Source organism: Aulonocara stuartgranti (genome assembly GCF_965226115.1).
Source record: "Aulonocara stuartgranti genome assembly, chromosome: 16".
Lineage (NCBI taxonomy): Eukaryota > Metazoa > Chordata > Actinopteri > Cichliformes > Cichlidae > Aulonocara > Aulonocara stuartgranti.
The window spans coordinates 10230312-10247764 of NC_138952.1; the positions used below are offsets into that span (position 1 = coordinate 10230312).

Genomic DNA, 17453 nt, shown 5'->3' on the forward strand with positions numbered 1-17453 from the left:
TGCCACACTACCTTTTAGTACGTCTAATGAGCATTCCTCTTTCACTTCTCCTGGTTTTGCTCACTCTGCTCCACCTCTGTCAGTATCTCTGGGGGTGCTAACATTGTCTTTATCTAGGACTGTGCTGCATGACTTTGCCTCTCATCAGGGTTGAGAAGATTTAGCTTATTTCCTGCATTTTCTCACTGAAATAGTTTTATAAGAGGAAATTGATTTACCACAACCCATAGTTCAGGCCTGTTTCTGTGTTGCATTTGTTTTTGCCCCCCACCCCACATCTCTGTCTAGTTTTCTTTGAAGTTCTCCTAAAATCTGCTTTGTTAGGTTTAGGCTCTAAAAGGTTGTTGGCTAGGCTTTGAAAGGTAAAGGCGTTTACTAAATTAGGCAATTTAATTGCTGTTTGGTTAAGATAAAGAAAAAGATCTTTTCATACCAATGTTACTTTTTGGGGGAACATGACAAATTGGTAGTGACAGCTGCATCTAACTAATGCCATAACTAGGCACATCACGCACCACCAAAGGACATTTTGCGCATAACAGACACTTCTGACAACACAATATTTAAACACAAACGCCCTATTTTTATTCTTCTGCAAAATTGTATGGATGGAATTTTAAGTTCGAGAGGGACCCATTTAATAACAGTGTGATCTTGTTGTGCAGCAAAACAAAACAAAAAATAACCGCTGTGGCTTGCCGCTAAAGAAGAGTAATCTAAAACTTAAAATAAAATAGTTTGTTAAATCACTGCATTGTCACAGAGCTGTGCAGCACCAGCCGCTTTCTTCCCTGTGTGAATCACAGCTTATTTACTTTTAAAGCTCTTCATTTGCGGCAGAAGAAATCCCACTGTGACAAGGATCCACAGCTGTTGTCAAACTGCTGACAACGCCAGAGCCCGCAGGACAAATCACCTGGCAGTGGTGTTTGTTATGATTGCATTAAAATAAATGAGTTCTGTGAGCGTATTTTCTAAAAACATATTAAACTTTTAGGAAACCTGCCATCTCTGACACATTTGTATCTTCCCTTTAGATTGTTTAGAACAAACAAAATGAGAGTAAATAATGAATATCTGTATGTAATCCATAAACAAAAGCACAAAATCCTATCCCTGCTGGATCTGAGAAATAACTGTGGATTTGTAAACAGACTGTGCTTAGTCTCTATATCACAACACTCTACAGATACCATATTACTTAAAATGAAAACACGTAATAATTATTTTTAAACAACTTGATGAGTCAAAAGAAACCATTGATTCACACATATTTACTGCTATGACACAAACTAATGCATTATACATCGAGCGAGGAGGAAGCCATTAAATAACAGAGTGTGGACAAGTAGCTTTGTTAAATCCTGTTAAAATTCATGATGAAAATGGTTTTTCCTCAGTTTGATGCTGCCAAAGTGATTTTTTTATTTTTATTTGAACTTTATTGAATTTTACTGAATTTTATTTTATGTTTTATTTTTTTTTATTTATTTTTGCATGTGTGTTGTTGCTGCCTTTGTTTAATTGAGCCATTTCTGTAACTGTGAGACACTTGCTGCTGCCTATCTTGCCAGGTCTCCCGTGAAAAAGAGATTTTTAATCTCAGTGGGATCTTCCTGGTTAAATAAAGGTTAATAAAATAATAAATAAATATAATGAAGTGAATCCATTCAGTTTATCACAAAGAGACTAGACTACCAGGATTGTCTCTGAATTCACTCACTGAATTAAAAGTTACCTCTTGCCCATTTTACTGATTTGGCTTTTATGGGAATGATGTCGGCTGGATTAAGGAGAAAGATCTGCGTGTACACTTTGAGACTTTGTATTGAAATATAGTGGAGCAAATTTAACTGTTTGTCATCAACATAATAAAAATATATAACTTGCAATAACTGTCATTTTGGGTTTTCAGTTTGGAAGTGCATAAACACGACTTCCGACATGAAATCTCTTGATTTAAAATTATGCTCAGAGTTTACTTCAGTCATTTAGTCTATTTATTAAGAAACGTGATCGGCACATGAATTTAGGAGTTAACACTCTTCAAACACCAATCTGTTTCTAATTGTGTATTGATAAGGGTCTGTCTCTACAGGGAGCTGTTTTTGAGCTCTACAGCACTTGTTACTACACTACAAAAATCTCCTTCTTCATGGTTTGAATTCATGATTCATAAATAATTGAGCTGTCACTTACAGTGTTGTTGACAATATTTTTTTTTATTGTAAATTCTGCCACTTGTTCATTTTTGATTGTTTTGTTCAAGTCAGTTAATTGACGAGCAGTTTTCTGCAAGTGAGACTGCTCCCTTATTTTCCAAGGGTTTGCCACAGGCCATTTATCCAGGCTTGGTGCCAGTACTGGGAGTGCTGGGTGACCTCATCCATCCATCCATCCATCCATGTTCTGACACTTATCCAGGTTTGGTTCATCGGGGCAGCAGAGAATTCTCTTAGCAGAAAATCACCCCTCTGCCCTCCCTGTTCATCTGGGAGGTCAATGAGGCATTTCCAAGCCAGCCAAGAAATATAATCTCCAGAGTGTGTCCTGGGTCGGCCCCAGGGCCTTCTCCCAGTACCACACGCCTGAAACACCTTGCCTAGGGGGCATCACGGAGGCATACTCTTCAGATGCCCAAACCACTTAACTCTTCTCCAGAAATTGACAACTTGTCATGATGGAGTGGGTTGTATGTTTATGTTTGTCACTGGTGGGGTTAAGTGGTCTTGGGTGAAGAAACAGAATAAGATTGATTGACCTCTATGCCGACATGGAGATCAAGCGATCAAGTGGCATGGGCCTGGGACAGGGTTACCAGGTTGTCACTCTAGATCCAGGTCTGGTAGCTTTAACACATTGGACCCAGTCAGGCATAACCTAAAAGTGCTAATGGGTCTGCCATCCACCCACAGGAGTTCAGTGTACTGTGGATTGGCTGCTCGTCAGGTGCAGAGTCATTTGTGACATAATTAACAACAGTATTAAACAACAAAGGAGCCAACGTAAAATAAAAGTTTGTATAACATGGTGTTGGTAAAAGTATGCATTATATATTTTCAACTTCATGTAATTTTGTTTGAGAGCAGTCCTTCAACTCTTATTGTTTAGCTGAAAAAAACAAGTGTAATTTAACAGCATTACTAACTCATGTTATCACTTGACTCGCGGGGAAATGATCTGTTTTATTGAATTAGGAAGCTGTGTTTGCAAAAGAGACTTGACCTCCTCCAGATGAGCCACGATTTTAGGTTTTAGGGAACAAATGACCATTATTATTTCTAATGCTGATTAGAAATACATAAAATCTAATTACATCCCTGTCAGCTTTGGTAGTGAAGCTGATCATTTGTGAGTAATAAGCGCAACATGATATTTATGTAGCATGGATAATGCACTAATGGGTGAGTGGTTTTGCTTTGTTGTTTGCAAACATATAAGATTGCCTGGTGTTGGCTACTACACTCGACCTCCTGTTGGAGCTTTCAGTTCAGCAGCCTCCTATAATGCTTTTTCCACCCTAAAACAAATTAGTGTGGTAGAAAAAGATCAATATTGCTTAGAAGTGAGGTTTTTTTCATGTTGTTATCAGTCTCTCTAATATTCATTTGAAGGGGGTTAAATTGCCTTATGCTAAAAGCAGCATCCTGCCTTTTCTTAGGATGGTTAGTCTGTGCTATTGTGTGTTTATTAATGTTTAATGTGAGAGTGACATTTCCAGTTTTGATCCCATTTTTGAAAAACATATTTTTTGAGCTACTTAGCGAGGCTAAAACCCCAAAACCGTCACAGAATACTGGAGCCTAGCAGCATACCTAGATGAAATACAATAACGGCTTTCATAGATGTATCTAGATATTTTGAAGTATAAATAACTGTGTGTTCAAGGTGGAATGGCTGAAATCATGCACTCCAAATGGGTTGTGGACTATTTGGATTCATCTTCTGTGAGTAATCAGGTTGCAGTGGGTGCTTGTGAATAGATTCTCTGATTTCCAAAAAGCTTTTCTTTTTTCCTTTTGAGCACGTAATTTGTCATTTTCAACTTATCTTCTTTGTCAAGGTCCTTTTGAATCAGTGCTACTGGTCACACCAGAGTATCTACTGTTTGTGTTATTCCCTGTTGCTACTTACAAAACTTCAAATGAGCACATCTCTAGCTAGTACTGCGCATAATAATTACTGTGCATATTTATGATGCACTCTTGAATGTCCCCCTTATCAGGCCAACTTTTGATGCCCAGTAAAAAAAAGGAAAACAATTTAACTACCTACTGTCATGGTCCTGGGTCGGTGACCCAGCGCTTTTAGTTTGTTATCATTTTCTAGATGATGATTGTTTAAGTTCTGTGTTATTTTCGATCTGCCTCTGAGTCTGCGTCTGTATCTGTCTGTCTATGGTGTCTCCCCATCTGTTTGTGAATCTGTCTGTTTAGTTCAATGTCTTGTCTGGTTCCATGTGTCTGAATTTCCTGTTTTATTGTGAAGGTCCGTGTCGTATGTGAGTGTGATCAGTTTACGTTTCCCCTGTCCCGTCAGCCCAGATTTCTCCCAGCTGTGTTGCCCTCCTGTCTCTCATCCCCTGATTACTGGTGTGTGTATTTAAGCCCTGTGTGTTCTCCTGCCTGTTGCCGGTTCGTCTGTGTAACTCCGCGTCAGTCTGTGTTCCTTGGTGTCCTGCTCGGCTCTCTGCCTCTCGTCCCTTTTTGTTTCATCTCAGGTTTGTCATTTAGCTTTCCCAGTTCAGGTCTTTAGTTTTGTCTTCCCTCTTGCCTGTTTTGCCTTCTCACCACTGTGTAAATAAACTCACCAGCATCTCATCCACTGCCTGCATCTTGGGTCCTTCTTCTAACTCCACACGGCTCGCCTCGGCAGCCGTGACACCTACACGCCATAGGACTGACTATAGAAGTAATAACTAACAGGTTGATTTGTTCGTGTCTGCAAAAGAAAACTACTGCAACTGAGTGTAACCTGATACTGTTGAATTGCAACATCTTATCAACTGATGTTAACTGCTTCAAAATACATTTGCCTAGTGTGTGTGTGTGTGTGTGTGTGTGTGTGTGTGTGTGTGTGTGTTTTCGTGTTTTCTTTGCCACGGTAAATCAAAAAAAGACCTCTGTAAATTATTCAGTGCCATTTGGTTAAAAGTGAATCCCCAAAGATTTGATCCTTGCACACTGCCTCCTTTGAGCTTATTTTTGAGAAACAACAGAAGCTCTGTGCAGCAGTGATGTTTGATTTCAGCTTTGATGGTGCAACAGTGTGGTGAAATTGCAAATAAATACACTCAGACCCTGAAATGAAATGTAAATGTTGCCTGACTGTATCAAAGCACATATAGAGTTTATTTTTTCTTACAGTCAAACATCTCACATATGCAGCGCTGTAATGATTGTTTTAACCATAGCTCGTCAGCAAATCCATCGGGTCCCTATATTTATACGGGAATTAAGTGGGATCAACTAAGGTGATTATGTACTGTTGATTTCAAGTTGAATTTTAAATACATCTGTGCTGTTTTTGGAGGAGTTTGGATTTGTTATTCTTACACAACTTTAGAACTTTTCTTCTTTTAAAGTCTTTTGACTTTAAAACAATGTGCACCTGAAAGTCTCCCCATCATCCTTTGTTTTTTGGGAGCTTGAAGAAAACAGACATTTGAAAACAATGCCAACTGAATCTCTTAGGTTTCTTTAATGTGATTCTCCAAGTTCTGTTAGCTCACATTGTTTTTTAAAAAATTATTCTACCCAAGTTCAATTAAGTCACATTTTTAAAGCAGCAGGGACTCTTACGCTTTTAAGCTGAACCAATTTAAGATGATTTACAGACTGGATCCTGGGGCTTCAGCCCCGTAAGTCCTTTAAATAATCCAGGAGCGGCTGAGATATCTCTCATTAAGGAAAACCTTTATTGATTTCTCAATCTTTTGAAAATCATTGCCCTTCAGCTGAATCTTCCTGCTGAAGGTTCCCACATAATTTAGATGAAGAGTAGATTACATCCTGGAGTTTTTCAGCAGACTCCAGCCAACAATATAATAAAATAATATTTTGTGTAATAAAAAAAGGAGGAAGAACTAAGAGGTGTAAATAGGGAAATAATATTAGTTAAAAAATAGAAAATGCAGTCTCCAGTGTACTGTTAAAATACATCAGAATGGTAAATGGCCTGTATTTGTATAGCGCTTTTCTAGTCCCTAAGGATCCCAAAGCGCTTTACACAACCAGTCATCCACACACACATTCACACACTGGTGATGGCAAGCTACATTGTAGCCACAGCCACCCTGGGGCGCACTGGCAGAGGCGAGGCTGCCGGACACTGGCGCCACCGGGCCCTCTGACCACCACCAGTAGGCAACGGGTGAAGTGTCTCGCCCAAGGACACAACGACCGAGACTGTCCAAGCCGGGGTTCGAACCGGCAACCTTCCAATTACAAGGCGAACTCCCAACTCTTGAGCCACGATCGCCCCAGAATACCAATGTTGTCTTCTTCTTCTGGGATTTAAAGACATATCAATTTCCTGAACTAGCTTGGTCCTCAAGTCAAAGAAGGAAAATGAAAACTTAAATGAGGGTGTCGTTTTATTTTTGTTTTTTAGAAAGAAAATAAACAAGCTTTGATGTATAATAGAAATCATTTGGGATGAACGCTAACACGTACCCAGGAAGACTGTTTTCTTGTTTCTTTACTATAAAAAAAAAGACAAATACATTTTGAGAGCTAAATCCCAACACCTTAGACCCTCTTTGGAACAGTTACGTTAATCTCAGTGATGACAACTGAAAACTTGGAAAAGAAGCCCTTACTTACTGCAGTAGACTAAAGCTGACACCGGATGAGCACAGTGGCATGTTTAAAAGCAGATGCTTAAATAAATCCTACTTAAAATGCTCCACTCACGATATCTGCATTCTGATGCAAACAGGACTATGACCCTGGAAATGTGGCACTGACTGCCAGGAAAGTTATCTATAGATGTTAAAGGGAATTTCTTTTAGCAATTTATTTTAAGGGTGAAATAATAATGCCATTAGCAGCAGTGTCTCACTGTTCTATTTTGTTCTTCAAGACACTGATGAAGGTCAAGCTTAAATAGCTCCAGCTCCCTGTTTCAGCCTGAGACTCGCAGCTTAGCCACAGCTCTGGGAACTGGCTCACACAAAAGACTTACCCCACAATGCTGCTGGCCTAGATAGACACGCCAGACATACAAAAGGGTGGCTGTGCTAATTGAGAACAGATCTTTGCTACAATGACAATTCCTAAAGAAAAAGATTTGCCTGTCAGCTAAATTAAGTATTCAAATGGTTCCTGTCAATATTTGCCAACATGAACCTAATAGTCTGAGTTAAGACATTAAGCTTGGAGCCGCTGCCGACATTAAGACAAATATGTGGCTCACATCAATGACATTCATCAGCACAATACAATGCGAATACAGTAAGTGTTCAATCTGTGTTTGTGCGACTCGAGTTTGTGTCGTTCCGCAGTTCAAATCAAAGCATTGTGATAACAGCAGTTTGAGACGAACAGTTTTCCTGCAGTCAAACAGACATTAGGAGGATTTATTCAGAGGTGAGGTATGTTAAGTTTGAGATTCCCTTTCTTCTTTGTAAATTGATTTTCATTTCCATTTAAGAAACAACTTATAAGCCATCTTAGCTCTGAAAGGATGTCAAATCCTCACACTTGGTGTTCCGGTTACATCCGTTTTGAACATAAGCTCTTTCAAGTGAAATTAATCAATCTCTTTATCACTTGGGCAGTGTCATTACCCAACCACAGAGTGAGAAATGAAAGTGCTAATCGCACAGCAAGTGGGGCTTTTGTGTGGGAAGGCCAAATTTTCCTCCTCAAGCTGCTTTGCAAATGCATTTTCAATTGAATTGGTGAAGCGAACAAAGGATGAATTCTGAGTTTGCCTCAAAATTCTTGTTAAAAAAGAATGACATCAGCTTACAGTACAGGTTTCCAAAAGGTGATTAATTTACAAAAATGTTAATAATTTGCATGGAAATTACCAAATGGATGCATAAATAACACACAGGAGATGTAAAACACATTTTAGGTGTGAGTGCATGTGAATGTGTTTGAATAAGGGATTTGTACAGCTCAATACGCAGCATGTTTTCCATTACAACAATGTGTACTATATATAACTGGGGCCATAAATTCACTAAGCATGCCAGGAAGACTATTTCATATGCCTCAATATCTTAATAACCATGCCACTCTGCTGTAACAACTGTAGCTGTCCTTGTCATTTTGGGGCTGTGAGTGAATACTCTACAAGAAGAAAAAAAAAAAAAAGCATTATTATTCTCTTCACCCCAGGCACTTGAGCCTGAAGGCTTGATGATGTCCAACTGCAGTCCAATGTGTGTCAAAAAAAGAAGGAATATTTTCCCCACAAAACTGGTTTCACTGAAAATGCATGTGTGCAAATGTGTGCTTCCACGTGCTGCGTATCTTATCGCCATGATCCTCAACAGGTTCAAAGAGATTTGACTTTTTAAATTACCATTAAGAACAAAATTATGTTGTTTTACATGCAAGCAGGTGGATTGCATATCTTAATTTAAATATAAGTCAAAACAGGACCTTTATTAATGCACTTGTAATAAGATAGAATAAATATTTTACCTGCTTTCCATGAAAAATGGTGGTCTCTAGGATACACGTTGTCTAAACGGACAGATATGGAAAAGAGAGACAAGAGGAGGAAGAGGCTTAGGTAGCTCCCAGCTTGCCGTGTCCAGGCAATGACCCCAAAGTCATCTTTTAGAGTCATAGTCCAGCCCATTGCTTCCTCTCTTACTCCTGTGGGAGGAAAATGAAATTCATCATCAGCTCATTCATAAATATGATCAGAAACCTTGACCACCTTCCCACTGAATCCTCCAGCCCAGAAATGTAATATTAGGTGTCACTTTCCAAGTCCATCAGACTTTTTCACACATGGATCATAGTGCCGGATGGATAAGATTTGACTTGTAAAACAGCTTTGCTGTTGTAGTTGATAGTTGTGGGATACTATGGCTTCTTCTCCACCTACATAGATCAAAAATAATTAGACAGAGTGGCAAGAGTATCTCAGCGTCCCAAAGGAGGTGTGGAAACAAGCACTGATGGAAGGCGAGGCTCTAAGCTTGGAGTAATACAGGGTATTAGTACCTTTTTATTGCAGCTCATTTATTCCTATCTCCTGCTACTGTGATTCGTGTCCTAGGAGTGTTAAGGATTAGTCCTGGATTCACTAGGCCTCTAATTGTGTTGCACCAACAGCAAAATTAATGAATATGAAATTAAATCTGTAACACCTTATGCTTTGAAAGACTGGTGTTCATGACTGCAGTGATTCATTTTCCAAAAACAATTTTTGCTACACTGTGGCACTTGGGTATTGAGAGATTTGTTATTATTGACTTATCGTCCCACTGAGCTCCCCTGCAGTTTTTTGACATTCTGTAATCATAAAACATGAGACAAAAGCAATTTCTGCTGCATAGGTTTAGCAAAAAATTGGTCTTAATATCAAATACAGCTGATTTAGGCACCGTGGGAATTTGCAGCACATAAAGAATAGCAAAACATTTTATGTTTATGCAAGCCGAGGTATTAAGCTGGTGATCCACACATCCAATACTAACATCACTGAGAGTTTATTTTATTTCAAAGTCACATCTGTCATGAATTAGATGTAATCTGTGTGACTGTGGTAAGCATTTTCTAATCTACTGATTCTGTACAGGACAAGTTTTTAATTTTTCTTTTGACATTCCACATCAATACAACAGAGAGGCTTTTCTACATTTTGTCCCGATAGTATACGATAGTAAGTATCATAGAGAGTATCTAATGGTAGATTAACTTCTGAGAGGCAGCAGCCATTTGAGATTTAAGATTATTTACACATGGCGTGCCTGTGAAAGCGCTGGCAGCTGAATTATTTTTGCTTGATTTCATTCAGGGAAATTAGATTTTGACTTTGCTGCTTTAGCTATGTTTTGGTGGGGGTAAAATTTGTTTAATGAGAAAGAAATGCTTGGATGGAGATGGCTTGGTGCCCAGAAGTGGGCTGCCAGATGCACAGTTTTTGATGGACTGTCCAATTCTCCTCTGGCTTTGATGTGTTATTCTATAGTCAAAATGGTTTGCTCTTTTTTGTGTGTGTTGGGGGGCTTCAGGCCCAAGGGTTTGGCAATTCAACACATAACTATTGTTTGTATCTATTCTCAATACCAATTTGCCTCATGGGGTTCTGTCAGGCAAAGAACAGCGAGTGCTCTTTTTCACTCCCGCTCTGTCTCCCTCTCCATCTCTTCCACTTTCTCCTTTAAATAACTCATCCACTCTGAAGATAATGTATTCACAATTTTTATTAGAACTGCCTTTGTCTCACATTTTTTGATGGCTAGAAGATGTATTCTACTTGGATGAGTGAGCAGACCAGTCTGGCACTCACATAGCCATATGCCAATTAGATACCTCTGGTTGCTGATTACTAGCCATTCTCTTGGGCTGCACTGCTCTGGAAGCCATACCTGACTGCACCTATATTACACGCACCCTCCAGCCACTCTTATTTGACTATGCACAGGACAAGCAGCACTCTTCTTGGGCTGACAGACCATGTCACAACTGATTGGAAAACATGGTCTTGAACACAAACAAGCAATGGAAACAAGCATGACCCCAAGGCATGCCAGTTTTGTTTTTCAAAGTACAAAAAGGTAGACAATCGAGATTACTCTATTGTAAGATATCTTTGCGAGATTCAGCAGCAATTGTGCTCATCCAGCCAGCGCATCTCAGAATGGGTGAGTAATACAGGCTATCCTGAAAATCTTAAAAAAGAAAAGCTCTTAAGCTGCTAAATATCTGGGTCAAAGGAATCATGCTAGGCTCTCAGTGGCCGTAGAAAACCTGGCAAACAGCAGCATGGCTCAGATGCTGGTGTGAGTCTTATTAGATACTCCACGATCTGATGGAATGCAATCTGCTCCTCTGTCTCCTGTGGTCCTTGTTTGGGGCTCACTCATTGAATTCAGCGAGAAAAACCCTGCAGCTAGCATAAGGGAGCAGATGAGCAACACTCTACACCCCTCCCTTTCACAGGTGGTCACAATAATTAATGTTTGATTAGATGTTTCCAAATGAATGGCAAAAGCTAATTTGGTATGCCAAGGCTCTGAACAATCACCATGCGATCCTCCAGCCTCTCTTTAAATAAGCCAAACACCCTGTTCTGTCTGGAGTGAAAACAAAGGCATTTGATCCCAGTCTGTTTACCAGAGATGCCACCCTCTTCTCTGGATTTCCACATAATTATGTAGCCAACCAGCTCATTCCCGCTTCAGATTCTAAGCTTAAACTCCCATCTATATCGCTGCGCCATTCTTTGTGTGTTGCATCAAGTGGATTCAGGTTAACACAGCTGCGAGTATTTTTTCCACATTGTAGCGCATGTAATTGTTTTTGATTGGGGTTGGCAATATGAAAACAGAAATCCATCTACATCCAAAGGAGCTGATTTTTGCAGATGTTTTCCTTGGCAGGAATGACCATGACAGCATTGAAAGAATCACAAATGCACAACACATTTTTTTGTATTCCTTTGATCCGAGGCTTATTTTAGCAGTCGGTTTCTTCTGTTTCTGTATAGATTGGTATTTAAAGAGTATTGCACTACATTTGATTCTTTAATTCCTTTGACACCAGGAGTTTTAGTCTATTTAGAACAGTAACAAAGACAGTGCCACTATTATGCTGCCTGAATGGATGGTGACAGCTCATTATATAAAACGTGTTTGTCATTTCCAGAATGTTTAGCTTCTTTTGTATTTTCATTGCAGCTGTAAAACAAAAGAGCACAGATATATAGCTCAAAATGAGTGGAATTCAGTTCAATTTTGATGGAATCTTGGGAGTCAGCATCTTGACAGTTGAGCATTAGTCTCAATCTGATCATAAATTCTGAAAAAAATATTTTTTCCACCCTTAAAATAAAGAAAACGCACATTTGGATAACTAAATTCATAAACAGCTGCACTCTTAATTGGACACCATGCACATGATGTAAAATGTACCTGAGCAAGATGACTGCCAGTCATCCCTTTCGGTGATCTGGTTGTTACAGTAGCAGATGCTTTTTTTTAGTAGTCCCACCGAAAGCAGGAACAGGGCAGAGGATGGTCCAAAGATGTTAAGTTTGACGGGGAGAGTAAATCACCTGCACCAGGCCTTCAACCTGAAGCATCATGCAGTGGCTTAATCCTGTGTGAATCAATGTGTTGTGGGCTGGGACTGTGTCACACCTCCAGCAGTGACTGGTATTAACTCCCCGGTGCTGGCTCTGTCAAGCACTCACCCACTGATGTTCCTACTCTGGTTGGCACAAGGCAGCCCGAGCTACTGTAAGGAATCTGAGGAAGACAAAAACAGACAAGGAAAAAAAGAGGCAATGATGTTCACATCTTTCAACTACAGTGCAAAAATCTGACGCCTCATGCAATGACATTTTATTATTTATGTTTCACATGATACACAGTTGATAGCTAGTGAGCTGCAAAAGGCAAGAAGTAATGAATAACAGTGTGAAAATGCAGGGAAGCTCTACAGAGATGCATGACATGAATGCAATGTCTTTTTTTACACACGATCAGCAAATACTGGTCCAGAGGTAGGACTTTGCTGTGATTTATAATCCACTCATCTGTTCTTTCTTATTCGCTCTACTCTTCATCTCAGTGCAAAGATCCCCGAGAAAGTTTCTGTGCATAAGAAAAAAGGATTATTATGTTTCCAGTTTTCAGACGTACTGCTGTTAAAAAGGCGAAGGGCAAGTTGTGCATTATAGCAGCAGGTGAGTTTGCTGTCGACAAATTTTGCATAAATCTGCAAGGTTTGCAGTGATTATTTGTCTATCCCTCAGTCTCCAGGGGGCATGTAAGACAATGACAATTGAGGAGTTGAAGTTGCTTCCCATAATATTCAATGACAACCTGTCAACCCTCTAGCCAAGATCTTCCTGAGAGCTCACCCAGATGGAAATTGAGTCCTATTAACGCCTTCTGACTTTGTCTCAGTGCTTCCATGCTCTCTTATTGACCTTTCTGGTCATACTCCTGAAAACCACGGCTCATAATGACCTGATTTCCCAAGGCCTTTAAGTGCTTTGCCCTGCCATTCCATTGTGGCTCAAATGAGCTTGTCTCTGCAGCTGCACTCCTCCTCCAGCGGGCAACTAACTTAATAAAAGCCAACAAATAGGGTGGAAGAAAGGTACTCCTGGTAGACAGAGAAAAATCAATTGCAAACATTTCAATTTCAAGTATGTACACACAGTTCATTCATTTTTTATTCAGTCTGTTGTTTATTAGAGTCAAGGTGCATGTGCGACATTTTCTTACCGCTTGTGAATTTCTGCCTTTAGTTGATAATGAAATAAGTATTTTTGTGTGCTTTAAATCACAGCAGTAACCTTAAGATGGACAATACGGCACTTCGTACAATCCTGGGAGCTTTAAATCGACCACTTTTGTTTTTGCCAATGCAGCTTAAGGGATGTCACTGCCAGTCTGTTAACCAGTGATTCCACCACTTTAGTCTAGACTGAAAAATAACAATTAGTCTGCTCAAACACCTCCCACAAACTTGATGCAGAGTCCTCAGGTGATTAATCTTGGTGACTCCTTATCTAGCACCACAGTGGGGTGAAAATTTAGTGTTTCATTGAAATATCTCATCAACATTTTGACAGAATGGCATCTAATTTAATATACACATTTACATCACACATGAATGAATTCTGATTACCTCATTTCACATTTAGCAATTACAAAGAGTAATTAAACTGGGTGATTAAAATAAATTAGTATCTGCTTTAGCTTAAATAAGTGTAGTAGTTCAAACTCTAGATTATGTATTACCCTAAGCCACCACATCTATTTGACACTGGGTCAGTGCAGTCTCTTCAGCTTTCTCTGCTTAACATCTTCTACCTTTAAGTTAAGCTCAAAGGCAGAAGTGTTTGCCATCCTCTCTCCTGACAACAATTGCCTCCAACCTTAAACCTGCCTTATGCTTTTCACCCCCCTTCAGGAGCTTACCTCGCCTGGCTTGGCACTATACTCCAGTCCCACAGCTAAAAGCTCTCTTGACAAGGCAGAATGTTTGCTCTGCAATGTGTGCAAGTGTGTTTCTTGAAATTGAGGTCTGTAAATGACATTAAGGTTGTCTAAAATGTCCATCCCTTGTACAGTATTCTGGTGGTTTTGTTGTTTGCAGAGGTTCACAAAAACTCAATAAAAAAGAGAATAGAAAGAAAAAGTAATGATTTCTATCGTCTTTCATAGCTTTTCCAAAAACTGCTAATAAGTACTATTAATACTGTAAATGTACTATTACTATAAAAACTGTAAAACTGGAATCCCTCCTCAGCTACCTGCCTCACTGGTGGAAGTCAAGACCTTGATATTTTGCCAATATAAACTTAGGACAGATATATATAAAACAAAATAAATGTCTAATGTGTGCTCCAAAAACATCAGCTGATACACTGAACTTGGCCATTCCTTGTGTATTGCCATCTGCTAAATGATTTCTAGTTGCTGTTACATTTTAGAGATAAGACTTTAATCCAAACATTGAATAAATTAAATTCTGCATCTCAAAAGAAGCTCCGCATTTAATAAACAGGCTTGGCAGCATCCACAGACCCAAGCTTTTCACCATATCATAAACCAGTTCCCAGCTCGGTACCTTGGCAGACAAACATCAGAGACAGCTGCACTGCAGAGTCACTAATCACTTCACTAAAACAGACAGTATATTATGCAATGCGTACATGAATTCAGTCCCAGACTGTTAAGATGTTGTATGTGGCAGTATCTGAAAGAGAGAGGTATCTCAATTCTGCCAGCACCTCAAACAGTCTGGCAGCCCAAGCAGCTGCTCCTGAAGCCAGGGTTGTGAACTCAATCAGCTGCATGTTTATCACTGTGGCACCAAACTTACTATGGCTCTTTTTCCCTGCCTCCATGAGCTATAGATGCAGTGGTATGGCCAGTTAAGCCAGCCAACGGGGGTCACAGTACTGATAACAGGAGAAAAAATACATATATAAATAAGCCACGCCCATAAGTGTCACCAAATAAAGATGAGCTATACAATACCACCCATCTTAATTCTGATCTATTCGTTGATTTTTCGGGTCTTTTTTTTATCACAATGTGTTGATTGTTTTTCTCAGTTTCTGTATGGTTATTTAAAAAAAATTACTTTGAGCTGGGCTGGAAATTCAGTGAATGCCTGGAAGATAAATGACAAAGTAAATGTGATCAGACAAAAAATGCTCCATGTGATATTTAAATATGCACAAGCTGCAGAGAATCTCTTAATCAAATGAGTTATGTCACATGTAATAGGACATCAGACATACTCTCATACAGAGAGGATATCTTTTTGCCAGTCTTGTTTTGTTTGGGGAAGTATTTTAGGGGGAGTTTTGGTGTTTGGTGAAGTCTATTTTTAAATTGAGCCTTAATGTGAAGATTTTAGTTCATCAATGTTTCTATATTTCTGTATCTGATGAAAGGAACAATTAAACTAGGCAAAGCTGTAGCCCACAGCTGTCTGAACATACAAACTCCTCTGCTATACTGATCAAAATCAAACCTCTGACAGAAAATAATAATTACTGTGCCTCTAATGTTCATCCAAAAAAAATTGACAGAAATTCATTTGGAAAACTGTCTGATGTATTCTACTGCTGAAGGTAAAAGGACACCTTTGGGCATCAAAGTGGTTTTAGGCATGTAAAACCTGTTAAATTTCACCGGTAGATATTCATACACCTTTTAATTGTTCACAGATTTCCTTGTTCAAAGTGAATCAATGGCCTTTAGAAAAAAAAATTATTCCAATTGATGTAATGCCTAACACAAAGCCACAGAGCATTGTGTTGATAGCCAGATAATTCTTACAGAATATTTTCTTCACACCATAAATATTTCATCGCAGACATGAAAAAGGACCTCGACAATGTCAAATTAGCACAACCAGAACAAAGCTGCAAAATAATGAGCTTTTTCCCTTTTACTGATGCGAACATTTTTGATAAGAATAAGATAAGTCTCCCTCAAAAACACTGTAAAGAGCTTAAGTTGCCTCACTGTACACTGTTAATTCCAGTAGCTTTCGTGGCTTACATACATTACTTACCTTTGTTTGGAAATGAAGAATATACTAGCTTGTATTGAGTTGCAGTTTACTCATTGTTGTGGAGCAATGTTAAACAAATTGAGTGACAACAAAGGAAACAATGACATTGTTTCATGGGGAGAAAGGAAACTGCATTAAACTGTGCTGAATCTGCCAAACAGATGGAGGAGAAGAAGAGCAGCAGATTTGGGATTGCTTCGTTAACTTCAAATATAATTGTGTATTGTGGACAGATGTGGAGAGCTAGAAACCCAATGGCCTGTTTGAAGTTCGCCACCTAAAGCGCATTCATGGTGCATTGTAATGTAAATTCTCCACAGACGAGTCAAGAGATTAGGATCATATCTGACAATTATTTTAAGTATAATTTGTATAGAACATGACTGTTTCTATAAGAGCCTGACTTCACTCCACAGATTGTTCTCCCATTATTATATTGAACTTGCATGGCTGAAACTATTTCTGTAATATTGTAAGTAAATTAGGATGTGGATGAAATGGCCCAACAACATTTAAGTTAAGAGCTTAAATCCTGCAGATTGTGAGTATAAACTCATGTAAAACTTAAATTGCTATTTTAAATTGTTGAAAATTTACATTATTTTATGAGCAGTTTTGTTCGTTACTGCTGATTACAATAAACCTATGAGTTTTCCTTTCTCCAGGCAGTAGTTGTTAGCTCAAACAAGATGGCTCTTTTACTGTTTTTGGAAGTTTTTTGTGCTATTGAATGTTTCATGATGTTGTAATCCATTTGTTCATTGCTTAGTTCTGCAAGCCAGATTTCACAGACAAGTGCGCCATTGTACTGCAAGACCTCCCTGTTCTACGTCGTGATGATCTTCATAACATCTACAACACTGATAAGTTTTTATAGTTGCATTTTAAAAGAGCGAACAGAGTTGCAGTGAAGTTTGTTTGGAATTTGCAAGTTTTACCAAGAGCTAGAAGTTAATACTAACTGTACAGGTGTGAAGTATGTATGTACAGTATGAAGGTTTGTTTTTTATTTTAGTATCTTTTTGAAGCATGTCAGGGTTTTACTTCAGGGTTTCCGTGAGGATGACAGAAGGGGGACACCGCATGGGAGAAGAAAAAAGAGGAAGCACCAAATTACAGCTGACTTCATTCATATACAACGGTGATACCACCCTGGTGGATGGACTGAGGTGACTGTTGCAGTGAATTGGTGCTATATTAATTTAATTTAATTGG

At 39.0% G+C, this 17453-nt stretch overlaps 1 protein-coding gene across 1 annotated transcript in view; it reads right to left on the minus strand.

Moving 5' to 3' along the window:
* thsd7ba (thrombospondin, type I, domain containing 7Ba) overlaps positions 1-17453 on the minus strand; it is a 197545-nt gene that overhangs the window by 143335 nt on the left and 36757 nt on the right. Inside the window, 2 exon segments of the mRNA XM_082508367.1 lie at positions 8658-8834; positions 12104-12439. Coding sequence (XP_082364493.1) covers positions 8658-8817 — 160 coding nt within the window. The 5' untranslated portion in view covers positions 8818-8834; positions 12104-12439.